At 41.3% G+C, this 27,534-nt stretch overlaps 1 protein-coding gene across 1 annotated transcript in view; it reads left to right on the plus strand.

Annotated features, from left to right (window-relative positions):
- The window catches only part of robo2 (roundabout, axon guidance receptor, homolog 2 (Drosophila)), a 553,585-nt gene that overhangs the window by 356,628 nt on the left and 169,423 nt on the right, over positions 1-27,534 (plus strand). Inside the window, 2 exon segments of the mRNA XM_060943573.1 lie at positions 5,485-5,621; positions 21,624-21,748. Coding sequence (XP_060799556.1) covers positions 5,485-5,621; positions 21,624-21,748 — 262 coding nt within the window.

Below are 27,534 nucleotides of genomic sequence, written 5' to 3' on the forward strand. Positions count from 1 at the left end.
AACATTAATCTGATGATCCGCTGATACGGTCTAATGTAAACCCCACCTCTATGTGAATATTTAGTCTGGCCTCGATCCGTAGACATTTCAGAAGGCTGTAGGAGGAACAAACCGCTGTCTTTCAAACTGTCTCTGTGCATATAGGCCAATCAGCGCAACAGTGACTGTGACATAGTCAGAGCGACAGAAAGCAGTGGGGGAGGCCTTGAAATAAATAATTTTTCAAAATGTGTATTAATTAATAAACAGGTTCTAGATATTAAGAAGTTTGGAGATAATGACCACAAGTTTGGAGTCTGTACCACATAACATGCACTCATTTTTTTTCAAGGGTTTGCTTAAACTGTTTTTGAGAGTTTTTATTTAGTGGTGTTTGGTGAAATAATTTCCCTTAAATTTAAAATAACGGGAAAATAAGAAACAATCAAAAAGTAATGTTTCAAAGCTGTTTATTAATTCTTCGTACTGCACAAACTAGCCCATCCTTTTGGCTATGAGCGGAGCTAGCTGGTCGGCAAAACAGCGAAAACGTCCTTCTTGAAAAGGAATGAGCGGAGAGCCTCTTCCTGCTCATGTTTCAACGAAAACGCCAAGTCTAATTCTTCTAAAACTGATTCCAAAGCGGAGTCAAACGCACGCTGTTCACTAGCCATAGCCATCTTTCCTGTTGTGCTTTCTCCAGCGTCGCGCAGCTTTGTCGTCACTCCTGCAAAAGCCCGCCCAAAGAATTCAAACAAAAACCTTGCGTTGTGATTGGCGGGCACGATTTGATGCCCGGGGTGTTTTTGTTTATATGGTGCAAGGCTAGACCCACTCGCTAGGCAAAAATATTTTTGGCTGCTAGGCGGGTGGGTCTAGTTTACTAGGCTAATTTCTTCAGGGATTTTAGGACAATCTTCATTCCTCATCATTGCACATGCAACATCCTCTCTCTCTCTTTCTTACACACACACACACACACACACAGAGCAGATGCGCTCATTAATATTGAAAGCATCAGGTTTTAGCTGAAAGCCTTCTCCTCGTCTATGTAGTGTGTCACTGCTGAATAATTGATCCACCATCTTATGTTGTGAGCTTTAAAAAGAAAAAAAAAGCCCACAGTGCTGTTTGAACACTTTGTTCTGTGTGTGATGTTGTTGAATGTGTTAACCCTTTTGTGATTCCAAACCACAGCGTGGATGCTTTGTCTCATCTAAAAAAAAACAAACTAAATGTTCACAACAATGAGATGTAGTTGGACAGATTTTCATGCTCGATGTTACTGTATAATTATTGCATGAAAGAGCATTTTTGATCTTTACTTTCTCTGAACAGTGAACTGTGTGGTCAGTGTTAGAGATTTAAACAATGAACCTGTCTGTGTGGATTCATCTAAAGCAGGGGTTCTCAAACATTTGCGATCTGGGGCCCCCCTGACTGTAGCAAGTGCACTTTGAGCCCCCCCCCCATGAAAAAAGATAGATAAGCTATTATTATTATCGGGCTGTTTTTTTTTATTGTTGTGTATTATTACAATGTTAGATTGAAAATATACAATTTTGCCCTATAGCCTTAATTTTTGGATCCAGATGTGGTTCCAGATCACCTCCAAAATTTAAGTTCTTCATTGGGCCAAGACTCGTCTCTCGTAAAATTTTCATGAAAATCCGTCTGTACATTTTTTTTTTCTGCAAAGTTGCTAAGAAACAAGCACATGAACGAACAAACAAACTCTCCCGGAGTACCTGAGGTCGTGTTAACGAATGTCTGTGTGATACATGAGCCTGCTTTGTTTGGCAGAGTTCTCAAATTCTCAGCTCAGTTTTAGTTAAACACAGCCTCAGGTCGTCCTCAACCTGTGCACGATTGCGGTACTTAGTTTTAACTGCGGTCAGTTTTGAAAAGCCTGCCTCACACAAGTATGTTGACGTGAAAGGTATGTAAGAGAGTTTTTAAGGCAGCGTCACAGAGCTGGGGGTGCTCCTGCATCAGCGTTACCCAGAAGGATGTAAGAGAACAAGTGCAAAAAGATGCTTCAGCCTGCTGTCACTCTTCAGCTCAATAAGCTGCTCTTGCATTTGCAGTGACAAATCGTTTGCGGTGCAAACAAATGGGTCCCGAACCCATGAAAATGGCCGGTAGTCCTCCTTGAAATAAGAAACTAACTGCTGCTTAAGTCCAGACAGGTGTTTCATGCTGTCATTGGCAAGCACCTCCGCACAAACGACACGTCGCGGACGTGGTTCCAGTGTGCCAGTAACAGAAAAAAACGTATTGTAAATCGTCATATTCGCAGAGTTTTGGTTTTATCGGGAACTGGTGCATCAGTGGGACCAGCTCTTTTTTCACAAATTAGAAATTTGTCCATATTGTTTATTAACCCAATAAAAGATCGTTATGCTGCAAGTGTGAACGTAGCAAAGGGACTTGCTCAGCTAAGAATGCTAGCACCTTACCACCACACAACAGACTTAGCTCTGCTAAAATGAGCAATCTACAAACCGTGCTTAATGTAATTAAGTTAAAATATAATTAACTGTGATATGGTGATGGACCTTACAATTTTTAATTGAAGAAAAAAGGTGGAGGAAAGAGAGAAAAAAGTAGGAGAAAGATTAAAGAAAGGAGAAAGAGTAGGTTGACGAGTAGGCAAAGGAGAAAGTAAGTTGACAAGTAGGAAAGAGAGATGGTAAGATCGGATTGAAATGGAGTTTTAAAACGAGAAAAGAGGGCTGAAATAGTCTTTAAAAAGACTGTAAATTATTACTGCAATAGCAGTGCTGGAAGGCTAGCTATATATGCAAGGATATAGCCTTTAAAAAGGTAATTGAAAAGCTAATAGTAAGCTATATGAAAGCTGCAATGGTACGAGCTCGACTCGATTGCACAGTGGTGTGTTTCCGATGTCTGTGATCTCTTATGTACTCGAGGTGTGTCTATAAAAGTCCCTTGCTGAGATTTCAAATAATAACTCTCCGTTTTCATTGGCTGGACTGAAGATGAAGACGTTCGTTATTTGTTGATGCAACTGTAAACCAGCCCCTTGTATTTGCCACTGAGCGGTCTGTGACCACACACCCCACTCGCCGAGTGTCCGCGCCCCCCAGTTTGAGAACCACTGATCTAAACTAAATACAACTATACACTCAACACTATACACTCGACACTGTTCACGCAACAATCTACACTCTACAGTACACCAGGGGTTCTCAACCTTTTCTACTTTAAGGCCCACCTATTCATACTTATAGTGAATCGGGGCCCATTTAAAAAAAAAACCTATGGTTAAAAATTAGCTTCAACTTGGGGGGAAAAAAATAATACATGATATTTGACCAATCAAGTTCTGCCTTTGTACTTCCTGATCAACCAAAAAGTACATACTCTGGGCTAGGAAGTTTGGGGTGGAGCTTGCCATGTTGAACATCACTGATTGGTTAGATTTGGTTGAAAGCTCCATAGAACAGCCCACTTCTCTTCATTTAGCTAATAAATAATTACTAAAGCTTATATTTTATCCCAGGTTGCATGACATGACTGGAAAACTTCTCTGCTTACATTCAACCATGCTCCATCCTTGTACTAGTGCATCTCAAAAAATTAGAATATTGTGAAAAAGTTCAATATTTTCCATCAGTTATTTAAGAAAGTGAAAATGTTATATATTATAGACTCATTACACATAAACTAAAATGTTTCAAGCATTTTTCTATTTTAATTTTAATCAGTATAGCATTCAGTACAAAAACATAAAAAAAAATCTCAAAATATTAAAATATTTAATTTCGAGTTTGAGTAAAACAGTATGAACACAGTGTATCTCTCGGTCTAGTTCAGTACACACAACCACAATCATGGGTAAGACTGCTGACTTGACTGTTGTCCAGAAGATGATCACTGATGCCCTCCACAAGGAGGGTAAGCCACAAAAGGTCATTGCTGAAAAGGGTGGCTGGAAAAGGTGCACAAGCAACAGGGATGGCTGCAGTCTTGAGAGGATTGTCAAGAAAAGTTGATTCAAGAACTTGGGAGAGCTTCACAAGGAGTGGACTGAGGCTGGTGTCAGTGTATCAAGACCCGTCACGAACAGACATCTTCAAGAAAGGGGATACAACTTTCGCATTCCTAATATCAAGCTACTCCTGAGCCAGAGACAATGTCAGAAGTGTCTTATCTCGGCTAAGGAGAGAAAGAAATGGACTGTTGCTCAGTGGTCCAAAGTCCTCTTTTCAGATGAAAGTACATTTTGCATTTAATTTGGAAAATCACGGTTGTAGAGTCTGGAGGAAGAGTGGAGAGGCACAGAATCCAAGGTGTTTGAAGCCTAGTGTGAAGTTTCCACAGTCTGTGATGATTTGGGGTGCCATGTCATCTACTGGTGTTGGTCCACTGTATTTTATCAAGTCCAAAGTCAACACAGCCATCTACCAGGAGATTTTAGAGCACTTCATGCTTCCATCTGCTGACGAGCTTTTTGGAGATGCTGATTTCCTGTTCCAGCAGGACTTAGCACCTACCCACAGTGCCAAAACTACTACCAAATGGTTTGCTGACCATGATATTACTGTGTTTGATTGGCCAGCCAACTTGCCTGACCTGAACCCCATAGAGAATCTATGGGTTATTGTCAAGAGGAAGACGAGAAACACCCGACCCAAAAATACAGATACGCTGAAGGCCACTATCAAAGCAACCTGGGCTTCAATAACACCTCAGCAGTGCCACAGACTGATCACCTCCATGCCACACCGCATTGATACAGTAATTCATGGTAAAGGAGCCCCAGCCAAGTATTGAGTGTATAAATGAATATACTTTTCAGAAGTTGGACATTTCTGTATTGTAAATCCTTTTTTTTTATTGATCTTAGGGAATATTCTAATAATTTGAGATACTGGATTTCTGATTTTCATGAGCTATAAGCCATAATCATCAAAATTAAAACAAAAAAGGCTTTAAATATTTCACTTTACATGTAATGAATATAGAATATATGAAAGTTTACCTTTTTGAATTAAATTATGAAAAAGGAACTTTTTCATGGTATTCTAATTTTTTGAGATGCACTAGTACTTCCTGGTTCAGAATATGTACTTTTTGGTTGATCAGGAAGAACAAGGAGGTGGAGCAAGGAATTAAAGATGTTCCTGAACTACAGCTGCATTGGAATATGCATACTTCCATACTACGCTAAAAGCAGGACGTAGGCTGTCTGAGTACTCAGGAGGTATTTAATAGTAGTCGAATGCGACCAGGATGAAAGTCCGAAATGTGTCCTTATTACTGGCTCACATACTTATAGAATGTACTACAGTTACTTAACCGTCATTAGTACATACTGAGAATTCGGATGCAGCCTATGACTCAGGCCTGGATCCTCTGTTGGAGATTTGTCTAAGGTTCCTTGGTTCCTGAAAAGGTTGCTGTGGTGGAATTGCCAAACTAATAATAAAAGAAACACGGATGTGGTTTAAAGGTTGGTTTGCTCTGTGTGTGTTGTAGGTATGATATCAGGTTCGATAAGGAGGAGTATGTGCTGCGGATAAAGAAGGCATCGGCGGCCGATGAAGGAACCTTCACCTGCGTAGCAGAGAACCGTGTGGGTAAAGCGGAGGCCTCAGGGACTCTCACAGTGAGAGGTGAGTCAGCTGTTCAAGGGTCTGAGAAAAAATAGTCAGTAATAAACAAGACACTTTGATATCCTCAATCCAAATCCAAGAGAAATGAGCAAAATTAACTGTGTTTATTGAGAAAACGGGAACTCTGGGAAGTCGTATGAAAAGACAGAGTTTCAGGTCAATATTCAACATCATCACTTTCATTTATTCACATTTGCACGCGTTGTTACACGACAAAAATTCACAGCGACCACAAATAAGACAGAGTGAAAATAGAGAGAGCAACCAATCACCACAGGGGAGGAGTAAGGACGAACAGGAAACTATGACCTTATAAGGAAAGTATGTGTAACTCTAGCAGTATTAGCAGAAAAAACAAACAAACAAAAAACATTTCAGGTAAATATCTTAGAATTTTGCAAAACAACGCATTAACAGCCTGTTTATATGTTTAGATAGAGCAACCAATCACAAGAGGGGAAGCGTAAACAAGAACAGGAAACTATGACCATATAAAGAAAGTGTGTCAACTTTTACAGTGTTAGCGGCAAGAATATAGATTTGCTAAATATCTCAGCATTTGGCGAAGTAAAACATTATGAGCTTTTTTTTTTTATATACATGATTAAAAATATGAGTAAATATAAAGGGAAGAATAAATATGAACAGGAAATAATGACCATACAAGGAAAGCGTAGGAGATTTGGCAGGACAAAAAATAAATAAATAAGGCTTGGTGGTCATGGATCAATCTGATATTTCATGTAAATATTCGAGCCTTTGATTAAAATAAGCAAACAATTAATAAATAAATGCGCAAGGATAATGTGTCAGGGGAAATAATTAATCTGTTTATATGTACAATTTCTGGAAAAATTACTGAGACTGACTTTTCATCCATTTGTTTTACCGTTTGATTAAAAAAGAGAGATTCTGTTTGCTACATATGATACTGTTTATATCTAAATGGTTCCGTTAGCAATATTGACGGATACTCAGTAAGGTCTATCAAAATATTATACTCAAATTAGGTTAAACATTACTATCAAATTGGTTAAGAAATATGATTTCACAAAATACAACCCCAATTCCAAAAAAGTTGGGACGCTGTGTAAACCATAAATAAAAACAGAATGCGATGATTTGCAAATCATGGAAACCCTGTATTTCATTGAAAATAGTACAAAGACAACATAATGTTGAAACTGAGAAATTTTATTGTTTTTTAAAATTATACACTCATTTTGAATTTGATGTCAGCAGCACATTCCAGAAAAGTTGGGACAGGGACAACAAAAGACTGAAAAAGCTGTGTAATGCTTAACCCCCCCCCCAATATTAGGTTTGGCAACAGGTCAGTAAGCTGGCGGCACGGTGGTGTAGTGGTTAGCGCTGTCGCCTCACAGCAAGAAGGTCCGGGTTCGAGCCCCGTGGCCGGCAAGGGCCTTTCTGTGCAGAGTTTGCATGTTCTCCCCGTGTCCGCGTGGGTTTCCTCCGGGTGCTCCGGTTTCCCCCACAGTCCAAAGACATGCAGGTTAGGTTAACTGGCGACTCTAAATTGACCGTAGGTGTGAATGTGAGTGTGAATGGTTGTCTGTGTCTATGTGTCAGCCCTGTGATGACCTGGCGACTTGTCCAGGGTGTACCCCGCCTTTCGCCCGTAGTCAACTGGGATAGGCTCCAGCTTGCCTGCGACCCTGTAGAACAGGATAAAGCGGCTACAGATAATGAGATGAGGTCAGTAAGATGATTGGGTATAAAAAGAGCATCCCAGAGAGGCGGAGTCTCTCAGAAATAAAGATGGGGAGGGGTTCACTGCTCTGTGAAAAACTGCATGGGCAAACAGTGCAACAATTTCAGAATAACATTCCTCAATGTAAAATTGCAAAGAATTTGTGAATCACATCATCTGTGGTCCATAATATCATTAAAAGATTCAGAGAATCTGGAGAAATCTCTGTATGCAAGAGACAAGGCTGAAAACTGACATTGGGTGCCTGTGATCTTCAGGCCGTCAGGAGACACTGCATTAAAAGCAGACACGTGTCTGTTGTGGAAATCACTGTATGGGTTCAGGAACACTTCAGAAAACCATCGTCTGTGAAAACAGTTCATTACTGCATCCACAAATGCAAGTTAAAACCAGATATAAACAATATCCAGGAACACCGCCACCTTCTCTGGGCCCGAGCTCTTTTACGATGGACTGAGGCGAAGTGGAAAACTGTCCCGAGGTCTGATGAATCAAAAGTAGAAATTCTTTTTAGAAATCATGGACACTACATCCTCCAGGCTAAAGAGGAGAGGGACCGTCCGGCTTGTTATGAGCGCACGGTTCAAAAGCCAGCATCTGTGATGGTATGAGGGTGCATTAGTGCACATGGCATGGGTAGCTTGTATGTCTGGGAAGGCATCATTAATGCTGAATGATATATACACATTTCAGAGCAATATGCTGCCATCCAGACTAAATCTTTTTCAGGGAAGGCCTTCCTTCTTTCAGCAAGACAATGCCAAACCATTTTCTGCACATATTAAAACTGCATAGCTCTGTAGTAAAAGAATCCAGGTGCTAAACTGGCCTGCTGCAGTCCAGACCTGTCTCCCATTTAAAACATTTGGTGCATTATGAAGCGCAAAATACAACAAAGGAGACCCCAAACTGTTGAGCAACTGAAATTGTTTATCAGGCAAGAATGGGACAGCATTTCTCATTCAGAACTACAGCAATTGGTTTCCTCAGTTCCCAAACATTTACAGAGTGTTGTTAAAAGTAGAGGTGATGTGACACAGTGGTAAACATGTCCCTGTCCAAACTTTTCTGAAATGTGTCACTGACATCAAATTCAAAATTTTCTCAAAAAATAATGAAATATATCAGTTTCAACATTTGATATGTTGTCTTTGTACTATTTTCAATGAAATATCGAGTTTCCATGATTTGCAAATTACCGCATTTGGTTTTTATTTACAGTTTACACAACGTCCCAACTTTTTTGGAATTGAGGTTGTATTCTGAAGGTGTTTTTTTGTGTGTTTTTTTTTGGGGGGGGTTGTGGACCAAATTGTAGAGTGAAATGATTTGCTCTTACTTTCACTAAAACACATGAAATGGTTGGAAGACCCCCTCAATGCAGTCACCAAGCACTTAAATACTGTGCCTTTGACACATCTGTAAATAAACCGCATGAAAGTGAGAAACGGAGTGAGGATTCCAGACTGCCTGCGATTATTTTATTATTCTTATTTCCAGCTGGAATAGAGAGACCAGCTGACTCCCCCCCCCCCCATATCGTTCAACTACACCCGCACAAACACACAAACACAATGTCTCCATGACTCCTCCGTGGCCCGAACCAGCAAAGCCATTTCACAGTTTACTGGTGCACACCGACCCCATGATGCACAGCCGGGCCGGGCGAGGTTAATAAAAACATTTTGCCGTAATCGTTCTCCTTTACCTCCCTCACTCTCCTGCTTTCTCGTCCCATTAAATCAAATTGCCTTGGTGCTCCATGGAGAGCTTTAAAGCTGCACAGGGGGTCTGGAAGACTCCAGAAAAGGAGGGTGGCTCTCAATGGGATGGGGTCACGTTCAATTTTCAGGCTTTTTAATCGAGGATTTAGATGCAGCTTGATGTGCTCGGTGAAGCTCAACTCTTGGAGGAGAAAGAGAAGGGGGTGTACTTGGCAAATCTGGAGCCTGAACTCCAGCTCTCTCTGAGCTTCACTTCTGCATTAAACATGAACCTGGGTCTCTCCATCAGCCTCTCGCTGTCCTCCTCCTCTTCCTCATCTCAGTTCCTCGCTGTCTCTCTGTCAGTGATGTACATGTTTTGCCTCTTCCTTTCTGAAAGCCAGGTGTGTGTATGTTATTAATGCCAGTCGCGTAGCTCCAATAGTACGGCTGCGAAGAGTGTCAGACTTTCACCTAGAGCGATAATGAGATGATGTGAGGAGAATGTCTGGCGGTGAGACGAAGAACTTTTCTTTTTTTACTCTCTCACCTCTCCAGGAAACTTAAAATCATTATCTGTAGTGCCTGATCCCGCCATCAGGAGGTGCTAGAGCCAGGCTTGAGTTCAAAAAAAGATTTGGGAAAGACCTCGTGCACATTCCTTGCTATCGAGACGTGCTGCAGTTGTGTTTCCGAACACTATACATGTTCATTGTTCACTCTAACTTTATGTTCTCTCCTTCTATTGTTTGTCGTATTTTGCTCATTGTTGTGTTGTTTTGTCTGTCTTTATCGGCGTTGTCGTTTTCGTCTTATCCACTCCACCATTGTCGTATCTCCAGCTCGTCCTGTAGGTAAGTACTCATCGTGTTGAATATTCCATTGCAAGAACATCCTCTATTTTCTTCTCCTTCCTTACAACATGACCCCAAACTTAACACTTTTATGGTTCTCTTTAACCTACTAACTTGCTTATGAACTACTACTAACCAGTTCTTAAGCTTGGTCCTGTTTTGATCATGCTGGTCTTTCACATCTCCTCAAATGTACAAGTTGAAGCTATGCAAGGACTAACCCTGTTTAATAAACCCGAATATAATTATACAAGTCTTTTTCCACTGCGTGGTCCAGGTACTGGTACCTTTTATTTATAACTGCTCAACATTTTCGCCAGAAAGAATTAATGTTCATGGATTAAACTTTTCTTTTCTCGTTTTTCACAATGCTGTTGAATTCTGTACTCTGATTGGCCGGAAGATGTTGATTAATTTTCTCGAACAGCACCTGTTTTCTGACCGTAACACAACTCCAAATCATAAGTTTCTGATAATCTGCTCATTCGAATACATTTAATAATAAAATCTTGCGATATCATAAACTGACATTTCGACGTCACTGACATCATCATCAGAGCAAAATAATTAGTGTTTAAGTAAGTGATTAAGAGTCAGTTCAAGTTTTTATAAACTCCCAAGAAAGTGCAGTAAAGAAAGTAAAAACCTTAGCACGTACGGAATCAGATTGGATTATAATTTTGGCTTTTTTGCTTGGACATCCATTCTGATCATGATCTCAGTGATTTCAAAATGTCAGTTGATATCGCTAGTTTTAATTATTAAATGTATAACAAAAGTTGTTTTAAGATCGTTCTAATACGTTATTTCTATCATAACGCATTCACAGGGATTTGTACAGTAGACGTGCCGCAAATAATAAACAGATTAAAAGCATATGTAATCGTTGATATGGTGAGGTTTTCTGTAAGGGAAACATTTATTTAACATTTACGGAAGGAGTCTCCAGCATCAGAGGTAAAGCTGTAACCCATCCATCCATTATCCATAACCGCTTATCCTGTGCAGGGTCATGTGACAAGCTGGAGCCTATCCTAGCTGACTATGGGCGAAAGGCGGGGTACACCCTGGACAAGTCACCAGGTCATCACAGGGCTGACACATAGACACAGACAACCATTCACACTCTCATTCACACCTACGCTCAATTTAGAGTCACCAGTTAACCTAACCTGCATGTCTTTGGACTGTGGGGGAAACCGGAGCACCCGGAGGAAACCCACGCGGACACGGGGAGAACATGCAAACTCCGCACAGAAAGGCCCTCGCCGGCCACGGGGCTCGAACCCAGACCTTCTTGCTGTGAGGCGACAGCGCTAACCACTACACCACCGTGCCGCCCTAAAACTAACATTTTTGGTTAAAGGAGATACACAGAACCTTTGTTTTTAAATACATATCTGAGTGGATAGGCTGTTCATCCTTGACTCTTGTATGCTGCATAATTAGGAGTACTTTTTTTTTTGAGAGTTAAAATCGACCGCAAAGTTGGCATTCGAGCTGCCCTGCTGAGCCAACCAGCCCCGAGTGCGTGACGTCACAGCGGGTATCAGTGCTATAGACCAGAACCAGACTTGGCAGGTGAGAGTGGTTGCAATGCAACCTTCATTTGGATTTATTGGAGGTTCTTCGGATTCTTCAGATAGTGATACATCTGACTAGTCTGGTTAACACCAGACCATATCACAAGTGAAATATGGTCTGGAATCCACCTATTGAATTTCTCGTAGGGGAGGTGTGGTTTACGATTGTCAACGGCCGTTTATTGGACGTTGCGAATGTCTATCATTTGGCGTATACGTAGCCCATGGCCAATCATGGCAGTTGTACCCGGTGACGTAGTTAGAGCGACGAAGAAGACGAAGAGGCGAAGAAGAGAAGGAAAGAGAAAGAGAAGGCAAAACAAAAATAGGAAAACAATGGCACCAAACGATCGAAAGTTTGGTTCGTATCGCTCGCCGCCATGTTAAATGTGATCCGTAAACAGTCCCAAATAAACTACAAGCTTCCGTTTGTCGAGTAGTACGCGTCACCGTCTTTCCACCCCTCCCCACTCTCTGATTGGCTCCCTAACTCAGGCGAGCCTTTAGACCATAGTTTCCATGCTGTCTTTTCAGATCGGAATGATTGTGCAAAGCAGCATGGGATTTCCCAGGTAACATCTGACTGTGATAGTCTTGAAATTGAAGTGTGTACATGCTACTGCTATACACATAGAACCGTATCAGTTTGAACCATTGGAAAGTGAATCCGATAGTAATATGTCGGCCACGGAGGCCCCCACCTTACGAAATAAAGCCAGAGAACAAAGCCGTCTAGAGAATTGGATGGAATTGAAGTGACAGTCTCATGTGACTCTCATCAAAACAGGATCGGTGTTATAATTTATGCAACATGCATGTACTGTACATGCATGCATTTTCACTGATAAAATGTAAAAGGCTAATTAAATAATCAGATGAACTGAGACAATCACATTCTGAAGCAAATTAAATAATCTTATGCCGCTAACTTAAACACACAATACAAGTTACATGTATTAATCTAAATGCAGGTAAACAACGAGTGGTGGTGTTTTTGTTGTTTTGTATACAAATGAGAGTCGCATCTTACCCGTCTGTGTTCTCGCTTCTTGAAGGCCGAGCTTGTGGCCGATTGTTTTGAAACATTCTGACTTTCAGTTCTTCGTTCATTCGCTTCTTCCACATAAGGGCGAGATATTGCTGCTGAGGCGAGCATATCCAGCAGAGAAATCTGACAACTGGTCCACTCATTCTCCATTTTCTCCAGACTGAGTACTCCACCATTACTGCTCGACTCGCACTCCGGGAGAACTGAACTTGCTTTCCTTTTCTTGTAGTTTTCTTTTCCTTTAATTGTTGATACTGCACCCAGTTTCAATACAGGCTTATAGCCAACGCTTCTCAACAGATCAGAGGTTTCGTACGAGTCTTCAGTAAAATGTGTGCAGAGCAGATTTTAGGCTCCCAATCTGTGAATTTCTCGCAAAATGCATCCAAATCTTTGCAGTTTGAACATTCTTGGGTCATGAATCCAACATAAATCCACCTTCTGTCATGCTGCTGCACCGGCCAACAACACATCTTCGTGGCATGGCGATAAATCAGCTCAAAATGGAGGATCGAAGCTGCAGTGAGCTCTGTGTTTTAGTATAGCGGAAGCGGCGATGAGCCCGATAGCCGTCCTGCTGTGATGTCACAGATGTCAAGGTCATTCACTCAGACCACTACCTGTATGAATCACTTTAATTGTAAAAAATACTGTATTAGATTTATTGTTAATGCTTAAAACTATTCCTGTGCCATTCTTGAGGTCTCAAGGCATTTATAAACAAAGTGAGGCCATGGTTCTGCGTATCTGCTTTAAGTTTTCCGACATCTCCAAGACAGGGAAGTTTATGCTTTTTCGCAGTTTCTTGGTAACATGATGAGCTGTGTGGTGTTTTAATTTATTTTTAATTTTTTTTGGTCTAGTTAAGTTCAAGAGAAAGAAAAAAGACATGTTTGTGAGGGAATTAGCGATAATGTAAGTGAGAACAGGAATTACCTAATTTCAGGGACATTTCACAGCACTGGAAGTAAATATAAATAGATAAAGTACCACAAGTTTATTAGTAACTTAAAAATCTCATCTCATCTGATTATCTCTAGCCGCTTTATCCTTCTACAGGGTCGCAGGCAAGCTGGAGCCTATCCCAGCTGACTACGGGTGAAAGGCGGGGTACACCCTGGACAAGTCGCCAGGTCATCACAGGGCTGACACATAGACACAGACAACCATTCACACTCACATTCACACCTACGCTCAATTTAGAGTCACCAGTTAACCTAACCTGCATGTCTTTGGACTGTGGGAGAAACCGGAGCACCCGGAGGAAACCCACGCGGACACGGGGAGAACATGCAAACTCCGCACAGAAAGGCCCTCGCCGGCCACGGGGCTCGAACCCAGGACCTTCTTGCTGTGAGGCGACAGCGCTAACCACTACACCACCGTGCCGCCGTAACTTAAAAATGCATAATTAATTGTTATTTAATTGTTAATGAACTGCTGTGATATAAGAGAAGTGAAGAAAAACATTTCAGGGATGTACTGTTGTCGGAAAATAATCAATTTCATAGTGGGAAGTATAACTCTGCTTCAAAACACCATGCTGTCGTTGATTACTTTCATATAACAGCCATGCTCAAATATAACAAGACCGTTGATGACGCCATATCTCGCTCCGGCCCCGTCTAGTCCAGAAGGAACGATCTAAAGTGGGCCACCTTCCTTGCGTAATAAATGTTGCAAGCTATATACACTATATACGGTACAAGCTATATATAGAAGCGATATCCACCCTAGGAATACCGACCTATTTACCAGAAAGAATCCAAAACGCCAAGGAATTGACCGAGAAGAAGTGGTTTTTGTTGAACTGTTGTTGAATTAAGGCTTAATTAGTCCATAACTTCATTAATAATTGTCATAAAGTAAAAATGTGTAGAAGTTCTATGCACCCTAGGTCCCCCTACCTTCATGCCAGAAAGAATCAAAATCGGTGAAGAATTGAGGGAGAAGAAGCGATTTGTGTGGAAACTGCTCGTTAGGGATTGATTGATTAATTACTCCATATCTTCATTATTAATTGCAATTATGCAAATTGGGGTAGAAGCTATCTATATACATTCCAGGCGGACCGACCTTCCTGCCAAAAAGAATAAAAATCGGTGAAGAATCGAGGGAGAAGAAGCGATTTGTGTGGAAACTGCTGGTTAGGGATTGATTGATTAATTACTCCATATCTTCATTATTAATTGCAATTATGCAAATTGGGGTAGAAGCTATCTATATACATCCCAGGCGGACTGACCTTCCTGCCAAAAAGAATAAAAATCGGTGAAGAATCGAGAAGGAAGTGATTTTCGTGAAATGTGGACGACATCAGACGGATGACGGAAAACACGATGGTATAAACTCATCACCTGTCGGCTGGATGAGCTAACAAATTATAAAATATAATACACTGACTTGAATAGGAATTCTTCTTTCAGAGCACAACAAGCCTCCAGTTACCAATGAGTGAATCCTCTTTCAGAAACAGAGCCAAGAAATTGAACCCAGTGTCCAAGTTGCTTCCTGATCAGTGGAAAGAAAATCAGCCAACATGTGACTCGTCATTGACCCAAACTTACTGGTTCAGTTTTGGCCGTTTATACTCATCCGTCACGTGTAATCGTTTTCAGTTGGTTAGACTTTCATATATGTCACACCGAGTCCTTTTAAACAGAACCTTGGTGTGTTCTCACGCTCGGAGTGGTTCTTCAGGCAGAACACAATCACAACCCCTTCCCTCCATCCTTCCCTCTCTCCCTCCAAAAGCTCCTGAGAAGAAAAAGGAAAAAAAAAAAAGAGTTCTTGGTTTACTTCCAAGTGAAATCAACTGCAGTGCGAAAGTGACTCGAATCAGAATTGACTCATTTACAGGAAGTGAATCAAACATTTTGGGTTACTGATACAGTATAACGCTAAAGTGAGCCAAGTGACTGAGCTGCAGTGCTCCTGAAATATGTTCTAGAGATGCAGGAAATGATTCACAAAATATTTTAAACTCATTATTTATGGTGAGTCGGCACGGTGGTGTAGTGGTTAGCGCTGTCGCCTCACAGCAAGAAGGTCCGGGTTCGAGCCCCGGGGCCGGCGAGGGCCTTTCTGTGCGGAGTTTGCATGTTCTCCCCGTGTCTGCGTGGGTTTCCTCCGGGTGCTCCGGTTTCCCCCACAGTCCAAAGACATGCAGGTTAGGTTAACTGGTGACTCTAAATTGAGCGTAGGTGTGAATGTGAGTGTGGATGGTTGTCTGTGTCTATGTGTCAGCCCTGTGATGACCTGGCGACTTGTCCAGGGTGTACCCCGCCTTTCGCCCGTAGTCAGCTGGGATAGGCTCCAGCTCGCCTGCGACCCTGTAGAACAGGATAAAGCGGCTAGAGATAATGAGATGAGATGAGATTTATGGTGTTTTCATATGTAGTCTCTTTTTTAAGCAAGTGGACCAAGAAAAAGAGAGGGAGTTTTTTTGCGTTCACATTGCGAGTTCTTTTGAGGACTCCGTTGTCTTTCTGTTCACACTCGGGAGCTTTCAGACCTTTTATCTTTTGTTTTTTTTTGAGCGTCCGAGCGTAAAAGCATGTGATGTGTGTACTCTACGGCAAGCCTGAAGGGCTAATATACAATGACAAAAGGTGCGAAAACACCCTTCTACCTGATCTGTTCTCTGATTAGCGTCGGCTCTGTAATTTGGATGAATTGGGTTTTTTTCGCCGTTATAATTCTCACAGATGATTGAAAGAGTTTTGCGAGGACGTATTCAGCCATACACACTGCTCACCTAATTTTTGTTTGTCGTTTTCAGTGTGAAAACGAACCCAAAACTATCAATCAAGACCGAGTAGAACTTCACAAAAGGGGAAAATCAGCTGTAGATTATCAAACGCTGCTTCTTTTGTTGGTTAGCAGCTGTGACAATGGTGAAAAGGCTCCTTTAGAAATTAAGATAAAGTAGCAATGTTGCTCTCTGTCAGGCTCCATGCTGTTCGTTGTGGGAGGTATCGTAGCTTTGGGTAACTTGAGCCCACAAGTAATTGCTGCTCCATCTGTTAAGGTGGATTGGATGGTCTCTCACCTACGTTTTCATTTTCAGCATCAACAGAAGGACACAAATGGCAAGAAATTACAAACAAGTCATTTAGAAACTGAAATATCTTATCTTGCACAGCGTTTGTTTGGTTTTTTTTCTTTTTCTTTCCTTTCTCTCTGAATTATTGCGGTTTGATTCGGAGAGGAAGCCAGAAAGCATGTTTCATGGTGGCAGTTAAACTCTAATTCATGTTGGGAACATTTGAAGCAAACACACCACAGATCTTCTTGGGAGTATGACAGCCAGGTGATAATACTTTATCTCCACGATAACTCCCGCTGCCGTTTCCTGCCTTTGAAGAGCAATGGGCGGAAAAGCAAGTTTCTTTGACACCTTGACCTTCTCATTAGTGTGACATCTGTGGTGCTTTGCACAGAAAATGAGCCCGAGTGGAAGTCTGGAGGGCTACCAATGAATCGTGATGGTGCTATAAGGTTGATGTTAACAGAGGATGGAGAAGGGGATGAAGGGTCTAATTGGTTCATTAGTTTTCTCTGGAGGAGCGGAGGGGTTTTTGTTGCTAAGAGATTTGAAGAACGGAGGCCTCGGCTTGTATTTTTAACCCCTGTTGATAAATTTAATCAAAAGAAATCCCACATTGTGAAATGTTTCATGGAGGAAATCAGAGTCAAAACGTGGAAGAAAGCACTGGTTTGAGTCCCGTTTGAATCGGTTAGGAGCGCATGTTCAAAAATACGTCCTAAATAATGTTTCCGGGGGACGTTGGTAGTAGTTTTGATCAGTTCATACAGTAGAAGTGATCTCTGATTTTTTTTTTTTTTTTTAAATCATGCTTACAACAAGCACCTTATTTAAAAACGAAAAACAAAGAGAGAGCAACCAATCACCAGATTGGAAGAGTAAGCACAAACAGGAAACTATGACCATATAAGGAAATTAGGTGTCACTCTAGCAGTATTCACAGAAAAAAAAAACCCATAGATGTTTCAAAGAAATATCTTAGCATGTCGCAAAACAGAGCATTATCAGCCTGTTTATATGTTTGAAAATGATAGATAGATAGATAGATAGATAGATAGATAGATAGATAGATAGATAGATAGATAGATAGATAGATAGATAGAGCAACCAATCACAAAAGGGCAAGCGTACACAAGAACAGGAAACTAATTCAGGGTGCGGCTGTGTAAGTTGATCATAAGGGAAGTCATGTCCTAATGGTCAGAAAAGCAGCTTTTGGGACCACAAGATTGCTAGTTCGATTCCCTGGACCAGCAGGAATGTCTGGAGTGCCCTTGAGCAAAGCGCCGAACCCCCTGGCTGCTCTGGGTATGTTGCACTGGATTTTTAAAGATATTTTTTTGGGCGGAGACGTCGTGGCTCAGTTGGATAAGGCGCCATACCATAAATCCGGGGACCCGGGTTCGATTCTGACCTGAGGTCATTTCCCGATCCCTCCCTGTCTGGCGGCACGGTGGTGTAGTGGTTAGTGCTGTCGCCTCACAGCAAGAAGGTCCTGGGTTCGAGCCCCGGGGCCGGCGAGGGCCTTTCTGTGTGGAGTTTGCATGTTCTCCCCGTGTCCGCGTGGGTTTCCTCCGGGTGCTCCGGTTTCCCCCACAGTCCAAAGACATGCAGGTTAGGTTAACTGGTGACTCTAAATTGACCGTAGGTGTGAATGTGAGTGTGAATGGTTGTCTGTGTCTATGTGTCAGCCCTGTGATGACCTGGCGACTTGTCCAGGGTGTACCCCGCCTTTCGCCCGTAGTCAGCTGGGATAGGCTCCAGCTTGCCTGCGACCCTGTAGAAGGATAAAGCGGCTAGAGATAATGAGATGAGATGAGATTTTTTTGGGCTTTTTTCACCTTTATTGGATAGGACAGTGTAGAGACAGGAAATGAGTGGGAGAGAGAGATGGGGAGGGATCCGGAAATGACCTCGGGTCGGAATCGAACCCGGGTCCCTGGATTTATGGTATGGCGCCTTATCCACCTGAGCCACGACGCCCCCATGCACTGGATTTTTAATCAGATTTTAAAAATCTAAAATGCCATTAGTAGGTCATGTGATTATAATGTGTCTGTTCTCGATAACTCAGCTGAAATCCCTGGAAGTGTTGCTTCTCCGACACGGCCTATTAAACCCCATAAATATTTATTTGTTCAGTTGGAGATGACTGAATCAAGCGAGCACTTCCTGGAGTGTCTGTACACTCAATAAAAAGCGCAAATCCTCTTTTCCCACACTAATCTTTATCAACATGTCTGTCAGGACAGGATATACGTATATTATTCTATCCACTTTCACTGGATATGAGCAATCGTGCACTCTGATTACTCTAGGAGGTACTAGGATATCAGCTCATATACCATGAGTAGAGAAAAACAAAATGGCGGCGTGTGTTGCTGACCCAACCGAGCATGAAATCAAAACTCGAAAACAAAATGGCAAAAAATACAAACAAAAAGCAATAAAATATGGAATAAAAAGTAGTTGATGGTAAGAGTGTATCTTTTTTTTTATTTTTCAAGAATTATTATAGCATTTTCACAGATTGCTACTGTCATTTCGCTGCCAGTTTGTTTATATTCTTCATCTTTAAGCATTAAAATGTTTTTTTTTTTTTTTTAGACTGGTTCAAAAGCTCAAAGAAGTTTGAAAATTACAGAACTGAAATGTCTGAGGAAGAGTTTAAATAAATGTTTGAAGCTATTCTATATCTCAGCAAGACGGCACTTTCTACAAATAAACAACACTAAAGTCCATTCGTGCCGCCATTGATGGATTTTTAAGAAGTCCGACTGAGCGGAAACGATTTTGTCGGGCATTTTGTGTAAAGTTTTTATGTATTGAATTTGCAAAAAAAAAAAAATGCTCTGTTTCTCAAAATCCAGTGAAGGTCGATAGAATAAAAAAGTTACTCCACTCAATCTCGTCGTACATGGATTACAGACAACTCGGTGCTACGCGCATCGTCAACTATCAGCTCATGTACGACTTGATTTTGTGGAATAATTCTTAATTATGCCTGCAGTTGTTTCTATTAATCCAGTCCAAATAGGGCTAATAATTACGGAAGCCGCGAGAGGCCCTTCATATAATCTTTTTTTATTCACCTTGTTATCCCGAGATAACGACATAATTAATTCAGGATGTCGAGAAAACAACACAACTAATTCGAGATCTCGAGAAAACAAGACAATTATTCCGTGATCTCGAAAAAACAAAACAATTCTTTCATGATCTCGAGAAAACAGCTGAGATTTCTAGCAGAGCTGCGCCCCCTGTGGGTCAGACAACGAAGACTTAGAAATTGGCGGACATGTAACAGAGCAGAAATGGCTTTTTACGATGCCTTGAGAGAGAGGGGGGCCAATCTTCTGCGGAGGTGCCGCGGACTAATTTTGAAATTATCCTTTATTAAAAGACTGAATGCAATCTCTCCCTGTGTCAACCCCTGATCAAAATATTGCCTTATTAGGTGATCGATTATTCCAGACATTCTAATGACCAAAGTTGCGTCTATACAGAATGAGAAATAGCCCCAAAGTCAGCACATCACAAGTCTCTTGGCGCACCTGAATGAACCATTTCTCAGCTGTTTACTCGAGATCATGAAATAATTGTTTTGTTTTCTCGAGATCTCAAATTAGTTGTGTTGTTTTCTCGAGGGCAGCACGGTGGTGTAGTGGTTAAGCGCTGTCGCCTCACAGCAAGACGGTCCGGGTTCGAGCCCCGTGGCTGGCGAGGGCCTTTCTGTGTGGAGTTTGCATGTTCTCCCCGTGTCCGCGTGGGTTTCCTCCGGGTGCTCCGGTTTCCCCCACAGTCCAAAGACATGCAGGTTAGGTTAACTGGTGACTCTAAATTGAGCGTAGGTGTGAATGTGAGTGTGAATGGTTGTCTGTGTCTATGTGTCAGCCCTGTGATGACCTGGCGACTTGTCCAGGGTGTACCCCGCCTTTCGCCCGTAGTCAGCTGGGATAGGCTCCAGCTTGCCTGCAACCCTGTAGAACAGGATAAAGCGGCTAGAGATAATGAGATGAGATGTTTTCTCGAGATCCTGAATTAATTATGTCGTTATCTCAGGATAACAAGGTGAATAAAAAAAAAAGGATTATATGAAGGGCCTCTCTCGGCTTCCATAAATAATAACCTGGGTGATACATTTGTAGTAAAATTTGAGTGAGCAAGCACTTGACGCTTAAGGCGGTGTCTCAAGGGTACATCTATGATACCTTTAGCGAGGACCTACAGCAGAGGTCTTCAGTTGGCAGACAGAGAAATATGTTTGCAGATCGGACCACTCAACATAATCTAACAAAAAACTGGCTGTACTGTATTTCAGTGACTTTTTTTTTTTAACTGTGAACCATTGTGGGTTCCGGAGTTGATGCTTTGTTGTGCATAAATGCATCCGTGTAAATTAATTCTTGAAAAAAGGAAGAGTTTTGCAGAATATTTATAGATTTATTTCTTCTCTGGAATGATTAGTGAAGTAAAATCATTGCATGTTCAAAAAAAAAAAATTAAAAACATCATTTTAAGGGCAGAGAAATATGCATTTATTCTCCATGGCATATTCAAAACAGGCATCTCATCTGTTCAGAGTTTATGCCACTAGGCAAAAGTGGTAGCACGAAGTGACAAAATGAAAAAAAATAATAATGAACACTTTGAAATAACGTGTCCTGTGTGTACAATTTGACTTGAATACCACGGACCTAGAAGATACAGTGCATGATACCTTTAAAATGTATTAAAGAGCCATGATTGGGTGTTTAAGGGGATCTTAAAACACACAGTTTTCATGCACCAAATCAGTCGAGGCATGAACCGTATGTAGCGAGTGTAAAGACTAACCCTCACCGATGTAATGCTCGGACGCTGTCCGTCATTCATCCTGACTCCACCTCCTTTCCCTTTCCCGGATGAATGGCTTCTCGTAGTTGCCTTGGTGACACCCCAGTCCCTTAACCAGCAAAATGTTGTTGCATGTAATTCAATACGCTGTGTTCTTTTTAGCTTCCTAACCACGCTGTATTTGGTTTTCTGATCCAGCGCCACCGCAGTTCGTGATCCGGCCGCGGGACCAGATCGTGGCTCAGGGTCGCACAGCGACGTTCCCATGTGAGACCAAGGGGAACCCTCAGCCTGCCGTGTTCTGGCAGAAAGAAGACAGCCAGGTACGTTAAAATCTTTACTTCCTATTTCCTGAGTTTGTAATTATTGACGTTTCCCAATAAGGAGAGAGTCTCCCTGTCTGCTCATTATCACACAGGTCATAATGATGGCTTTTTTTTTCCCTGAATAAATATTGTAAATTGTAGAATATCCCTCTGTCAGTCTGTATGTACGGTACGCATGCTCACGACTTAAATAAGACACAAAGTAATTAAGTAATTACTGCAGAAAGAACCCATTCACTCACACTTGATGATAATGGGCTGGACATCCATCATGTGTTCCTGGCTCGAATGGTTAATTAGAAGGCGCACACGCGTGCACGCACACACACACACACACAACATACACTCATAATTTGCTGCATTAAAGTCATTAGGTGTAAATGAATCCAGCTAATGTTCCTCTGAAAGTCAGGTTTGAGGACCAAAAAAAAGAAAGGATGTAAAAAATAATGGATAAAAATGGCAGGGATGGTGTGAGCATGCTGAACATTAAATAGGACGAGAGCCCATTAGCAAAGTTTGTTCATTATCCTGCTAATTAGGAAAAACTGTTGAGGGGATCTGATTTAGCTTTGAATCACCTCAACCTTGAACGTAGAGGTGAATTTTTCTTATTAAGCACCAGTTTTTTATTTTTATTAGGTGGAGTTTGAACGAATGCCTGGGAGGAACGGGGGGAAATAATATTCTGGGGCTGTAGTTAGAGTCGTCAACTTGAGTTTAAAAGCGAGGTCAATATTTACACTGGAAAGTTCCTTGTATTCAGAATCGGGTTATGCACGTGCTTAGGCTTATTTTTTGTTCGTCAGGTGATTCGGATCAACCACACGTAGTCCACGCCTCTGAGGCTGCCAGAGTTTTACTGAGTCGAAGCGTCAGAGACTTGGTTTTCCAGCAAAGTCTAGACCACAGATACAAGCACTCACCTTTAAACCTTTAAAAAATCACATATGAGGGATAGAAAATACAGACCAGCGAAGCATTTTCTTTCCCTCAAGAATCTAAATTGAGGTTATGAAATTGTAATGTTTGTGCGGTATGATAGTCTATTTTATCACACTCTATCCTTTAAAGCTAGATGACCTTTCGATTTCAGAAAATCGGTGAAATTTAGTTCGCGCTGAAATGTGGTCATTGTGATAGATGTTTATTTCTGTAATATCTCACAAAATATCAGGCCGTTCTGTTCTGTGGCTGGGAAGTTATTTAATTTGAGGGGATTAAAGCAAATAATGTGCATGAAATCGCTCGCTTCGCGCAGTCAAGCAGACAGAGGAAGTCCGTGTGCGCATGCGCAGGTTTACCTTCTTCTTTTGGGTTTTACGGTAGCTGGCATCCACAGTGTTGCATTACTGCCATCTACAGGTTTCCCTTTGAGCGTGCACTGACAGTTCTATCATTCTGTCGCTAAACGAACAGCTGATCACACCAAGGTGCTCGCTGAGCGCCGATATTTATTAGTTTGGTCCTGCGTTTCCTTTCCTTCATATACAACCCCGATTTAAAAAAAGTTGGGACAAAGTACAAATTGTAAATAAAAACGGAATGCAATAATTTACAAATCTCAAAAACTGATATTGTATTCACAATAGAACATAGACAACATATCAAATGTCGAAAGTGAGACATTTTGAAATTTCATGCCAAATATTGGCTCATTTAAAATTTCATGACAGCAACACATCTCAATGTTGGAATAGGGGCAATAAGAGGCTGGAAAAGTTAAAGGTACAAAAAAGGAACAGCTGGAGGACCAAATTGCAACTCATTAGGTCAATTGGCAATAGGTCATTAACATGACTGGGTATAAAAAGAGCATCTTGGAGTGGCAGCAGCTCTCAGAAGTAAAGATGGGAAGAGGATCACCAATCCCCCTAATTCTGCACCGACAAATAGTGGAGCAATATCAGAAAGGAGTTCGACAGTGTAAAATTGCAAAGAGTTTGAACATATCATCATCTACAGTGCATAATATCATCAAAAGATTCAGAGAATCTGGAAGAATCTCTGTGCGTAAGGGTCAAGGCCGGAAAACCATACTGGGTGCCCGTGATCTTCGGGCCCTTAGACGGCACTGCATCACATACAGGCATGCTTCTGTATTGGAAATCACAAAATGGGCTCAGGAATATTTCCAGAGAACATTATCTGTGAACACAATTCACCGTGCCATCCACCGTTGCCAGCTAAAACTCTATAGTTCAAAGAAGAAGCCGTATCTAAACATGATCCAGAAGCACAGACGTCTTCTCTGGGCCAAGGCTCATTTAAAATGGATTGTGGCAAAGTGGAAAACTGTTCTGTGGTCAGACAAATCAAAATGTGAAGTTCTTTATGGAAATCAGGAACGCCGTGTCATTCAGACTAAAGAGGAGAAGGACGACCCGAGTTGTTATCAGCGCTCAGTTCAGAAGCCTGCATCTCTGATGGTATGGGGTTGCATTAGTGTGTGTGGCATGGGCAGCTTACACATCTGGAAAGACACCATCAATGCTGAAAGGTATATCCAGGTTCTAGAGCAACATATGCTCCCATCCAGACGACGTCTCTTTCAGGGAAGACCTTGCATTTTCCAACATGACAATGCCAAACCACATACTGCATCAATTACAGCATCATGGCTGCGTAGAAGAAGGGTCCGGGTACTGAACTGGCCAGCCTGCAGTCCAGATCTTTCACCCATAGAAAACATTTGGCACATCATAAAACGGAAGATATGACAAAAAAGACCTAAGACAGTTGAGCAACTAGAATCCTACATTAGACAAGAATGGGTTAACATTCCTATCCCTAAACTTGAGCAACTTGTCTCCTCAGTCCCCAGACGTTTACAGACTGTTGTAAAGAGAAAAGGGGATGTCTCACAGTGGTAAACATGGCCTTGTCCCAACTTTTTTGAGATGTGTTGTTGTCATGAAATTTAAAATCACCTAATTTTTCTCTTTAAATGATACATTTTCTCAGTTTAAACATTTGATATGTCATCTATGTTCTATTCTGAATAAAATATGAAATTTTGAAACTTCCACATCATTGCATTCCATTTTAATTTACAATTTGTACTTTGTCCCAACTTTTTTGGAATCGGGGTTGTATAACATAACGTCTTTTCTTCTCGCTTTCTTTCCGTTACTGTCGTCGGTCTTTCACGTTTCATTCGCACTCTCGCGTCCTCCATTTTCTCTCCTGTTTCAAATTTGTATCCCACAATGCCTTGCGCGAACGGGGAAAGCCCACCATGTGATGTAATGCATGATGTAGTATCTTGTATGGGGAAGCAGGAAAAAAAAATCGAGGAGAATTTAAGGCCATGTGGCCCTAAATACATTAATTGTTCTATTTATATAAAAATAAAATAAAACTGGAAGTCTGTGATTCAAATTCAGTAGCTTTCGGTCCACTAAACAAAAATAATTGGGTGTCGGGGAAAATTCGTTTCATGACCTTCACTTGTAAAATCTGAAAGGCTGTTTAGCTTTAAAGTGTTCTCCTGTGAAGAATGCATAGCCACAGTTTGAAGGATAAGATGACTGAGCTCTCATCTGCTGCATTTAAGTCTTACTTTAAGTTAATTCATTGTTTTATCCACAAAATTTAGCCCTTTAGATCAGTGGTAACCTTAATTACCTCCATCAACTTTGTTGGAGGAGGAAATGTTTTCACCTCCATGTGTTTTTGTTCCCAACGTAACTCCAAAAGTAGTGAATGGATTTTAATGAAATTGAGGAAAGCTGAGCCATGGGCCAAGGAACAACTGATTTAGATTTTGATGCAAATCCGTATATGCATGTGGATCCAGTATTTCTTTGCCTTTCACAACGTAACTCAAAAACTAATGAATGAATTTGGGTGAACTTTAGTGGACTGCTTTAGTAACATGAACATGAGGTTCAAGTGATTTTGATTTTGATGTTGATAACATGTAGCTTGGCGGCAGTGGCGGCTGGTAGTCTTTCAAACAGGGGAGGCTGGTCGGTTACGATATTTCCAGATTTTAAAAGAAAAAAACACAAATTTTCCCCATACTCTTGCCTCTGATCTGGCTGATTGTTGGCAGCGTCACAAACTGTGAAATAACAGGTTCTTTTGGCCCATTAGCCTACTGTCCAATATACATGATGGTGGTGTTGGGGGGGAGGGGTATATTTTAACATTTTATATTTTAAAATTGTAGCATGTTGTTTAAAAATTGATCATTATTGAAAGCAGCTCTTTGTCAGGAACCTCAGCAGTAACAGCAGAGTGTTCTGGAATAGGCACAAGCACTGACCTTGGGGAGCCAAACACAGAGCTGGGTGCCACACATTTCATTCAATGACACTTTCCCTATATTTTACTTATTTTGACTGAGAAATGTTTTATTGACAATTTTGATAACCCTTCACTTTTAATCCAGGTCTGTAGTGTGAAATGTTCTCGGCTGTGTTTTTGTTTAAAAATGTTTTCCAAATTGTAGCTGTGTTTAATTCATATCCAGAGAAATATATATTCCAATATAATATACTCAGCATAAACATTTTAAATAGATTCTATATTTTTGGTCCATCCATGACATATTACTAAAGTAGCCTATTTACTGTTGTCAATGTGGGTCACTTGCTGTTAGCCAATTCACTTTCTCGTACCAGGAGAGCTGAAAGGAACGAGTATTATTCCCTAACTTTTTCACCAAGTCAATTTGAGGCGTTGGTCTACCCTGCTCTTTAATTTTAATTTTTTCCTCGAAAGGAAGACTGGCAAATGGCTTCGCCAAAATTAAATCAGCAATGCTTGGCATCCGTGCGCAGCTTTCTTGCTAGCTGACTAGCCCCCTCAAGTTCAAGTTCAGTCACTCAAATAAACGACATTTCTGGAACTAAGATAGCAAACTTGACAACACTATATTTACACTTTATTTACAATGAAAATATATACAAACTAAAAAAGCTGGTAGAAACTGTATGTAATGAATGAAATCGAAATGTAAGCCGATCTCTTACAATACACCACAGCACTTGCGAATCTGCATGGGACTGAACTGAAATTCACCGCTGCCTGTCTATATTTGAAACGAGCTGTCAATCAAAGAAAATATCCGTCCGCTTTCACCAATCACCAGTCTCCTAGCGGAAAGCTTTGCCATGTCCCTCCCACTGTGAGGCTGGGAGTCCGTAGGCGGGCATTTTCGCAGTATTTGTCCAATAATCGTCTTGCATTTTGATATTGAAAAGCGCATAGCTCCCAAATGCCATTGAAGTCCACTGAGGCTGGGCTGCATCGCGCTGTCACGAGGGGGAAAAACTCACGCACACATTAGGCGAACTGAGGAAAGTTATAACGGAATGATTTCGCCTGTAGTTGGGTTGAGCACATATATTTCTATGATTCTGGATCTGAAATAGCAATGTTATAAGGTCGGCTATAACATAAGCCTAGCGCAATTCATCCTACACGATGTTCGTCATTTTTAGAGGAGGCTGAGCCTCCCTCGTCTTAGAGCAATCGCCCGTGCTTGGTGGAGATGTGCACTCTAGTCTACAGAGTTCCCGTCAAGGTATGAAATGAATTTGTCCTGAGGGGTCTGTGGAATTTATTTTACAGTTAATGTATGGACTGTGCATGGACTTTAAAATACTATTAATTAGTGACTAACGATAAAAAGGTCAATTTATATTACACCTTTCACCAATCCAAGGACGTCATTTGTGTGTTTAATGTTGACCTTGAATAGTTTATTTTTAATGCATTTACAGCCAGAAGACTCATTTCAGCATGACATTTTGTGGTCACACCTAACTGTCAGA

This window comes from Neoarius graeffei, chromosome 17 (assembly GCF_027579695.1).
Source record: "Neoarius graeffei isolate fNeoGra1 chromosome 17, fNeoGra1.pri, whole genome shotgun sequence".
Lineage (NCBI taxonomy): Eukaryota > Metazoa > Chordata > Actinopteri > Siluriformes > Ariidae > Neoarius > Neoarius graeffei.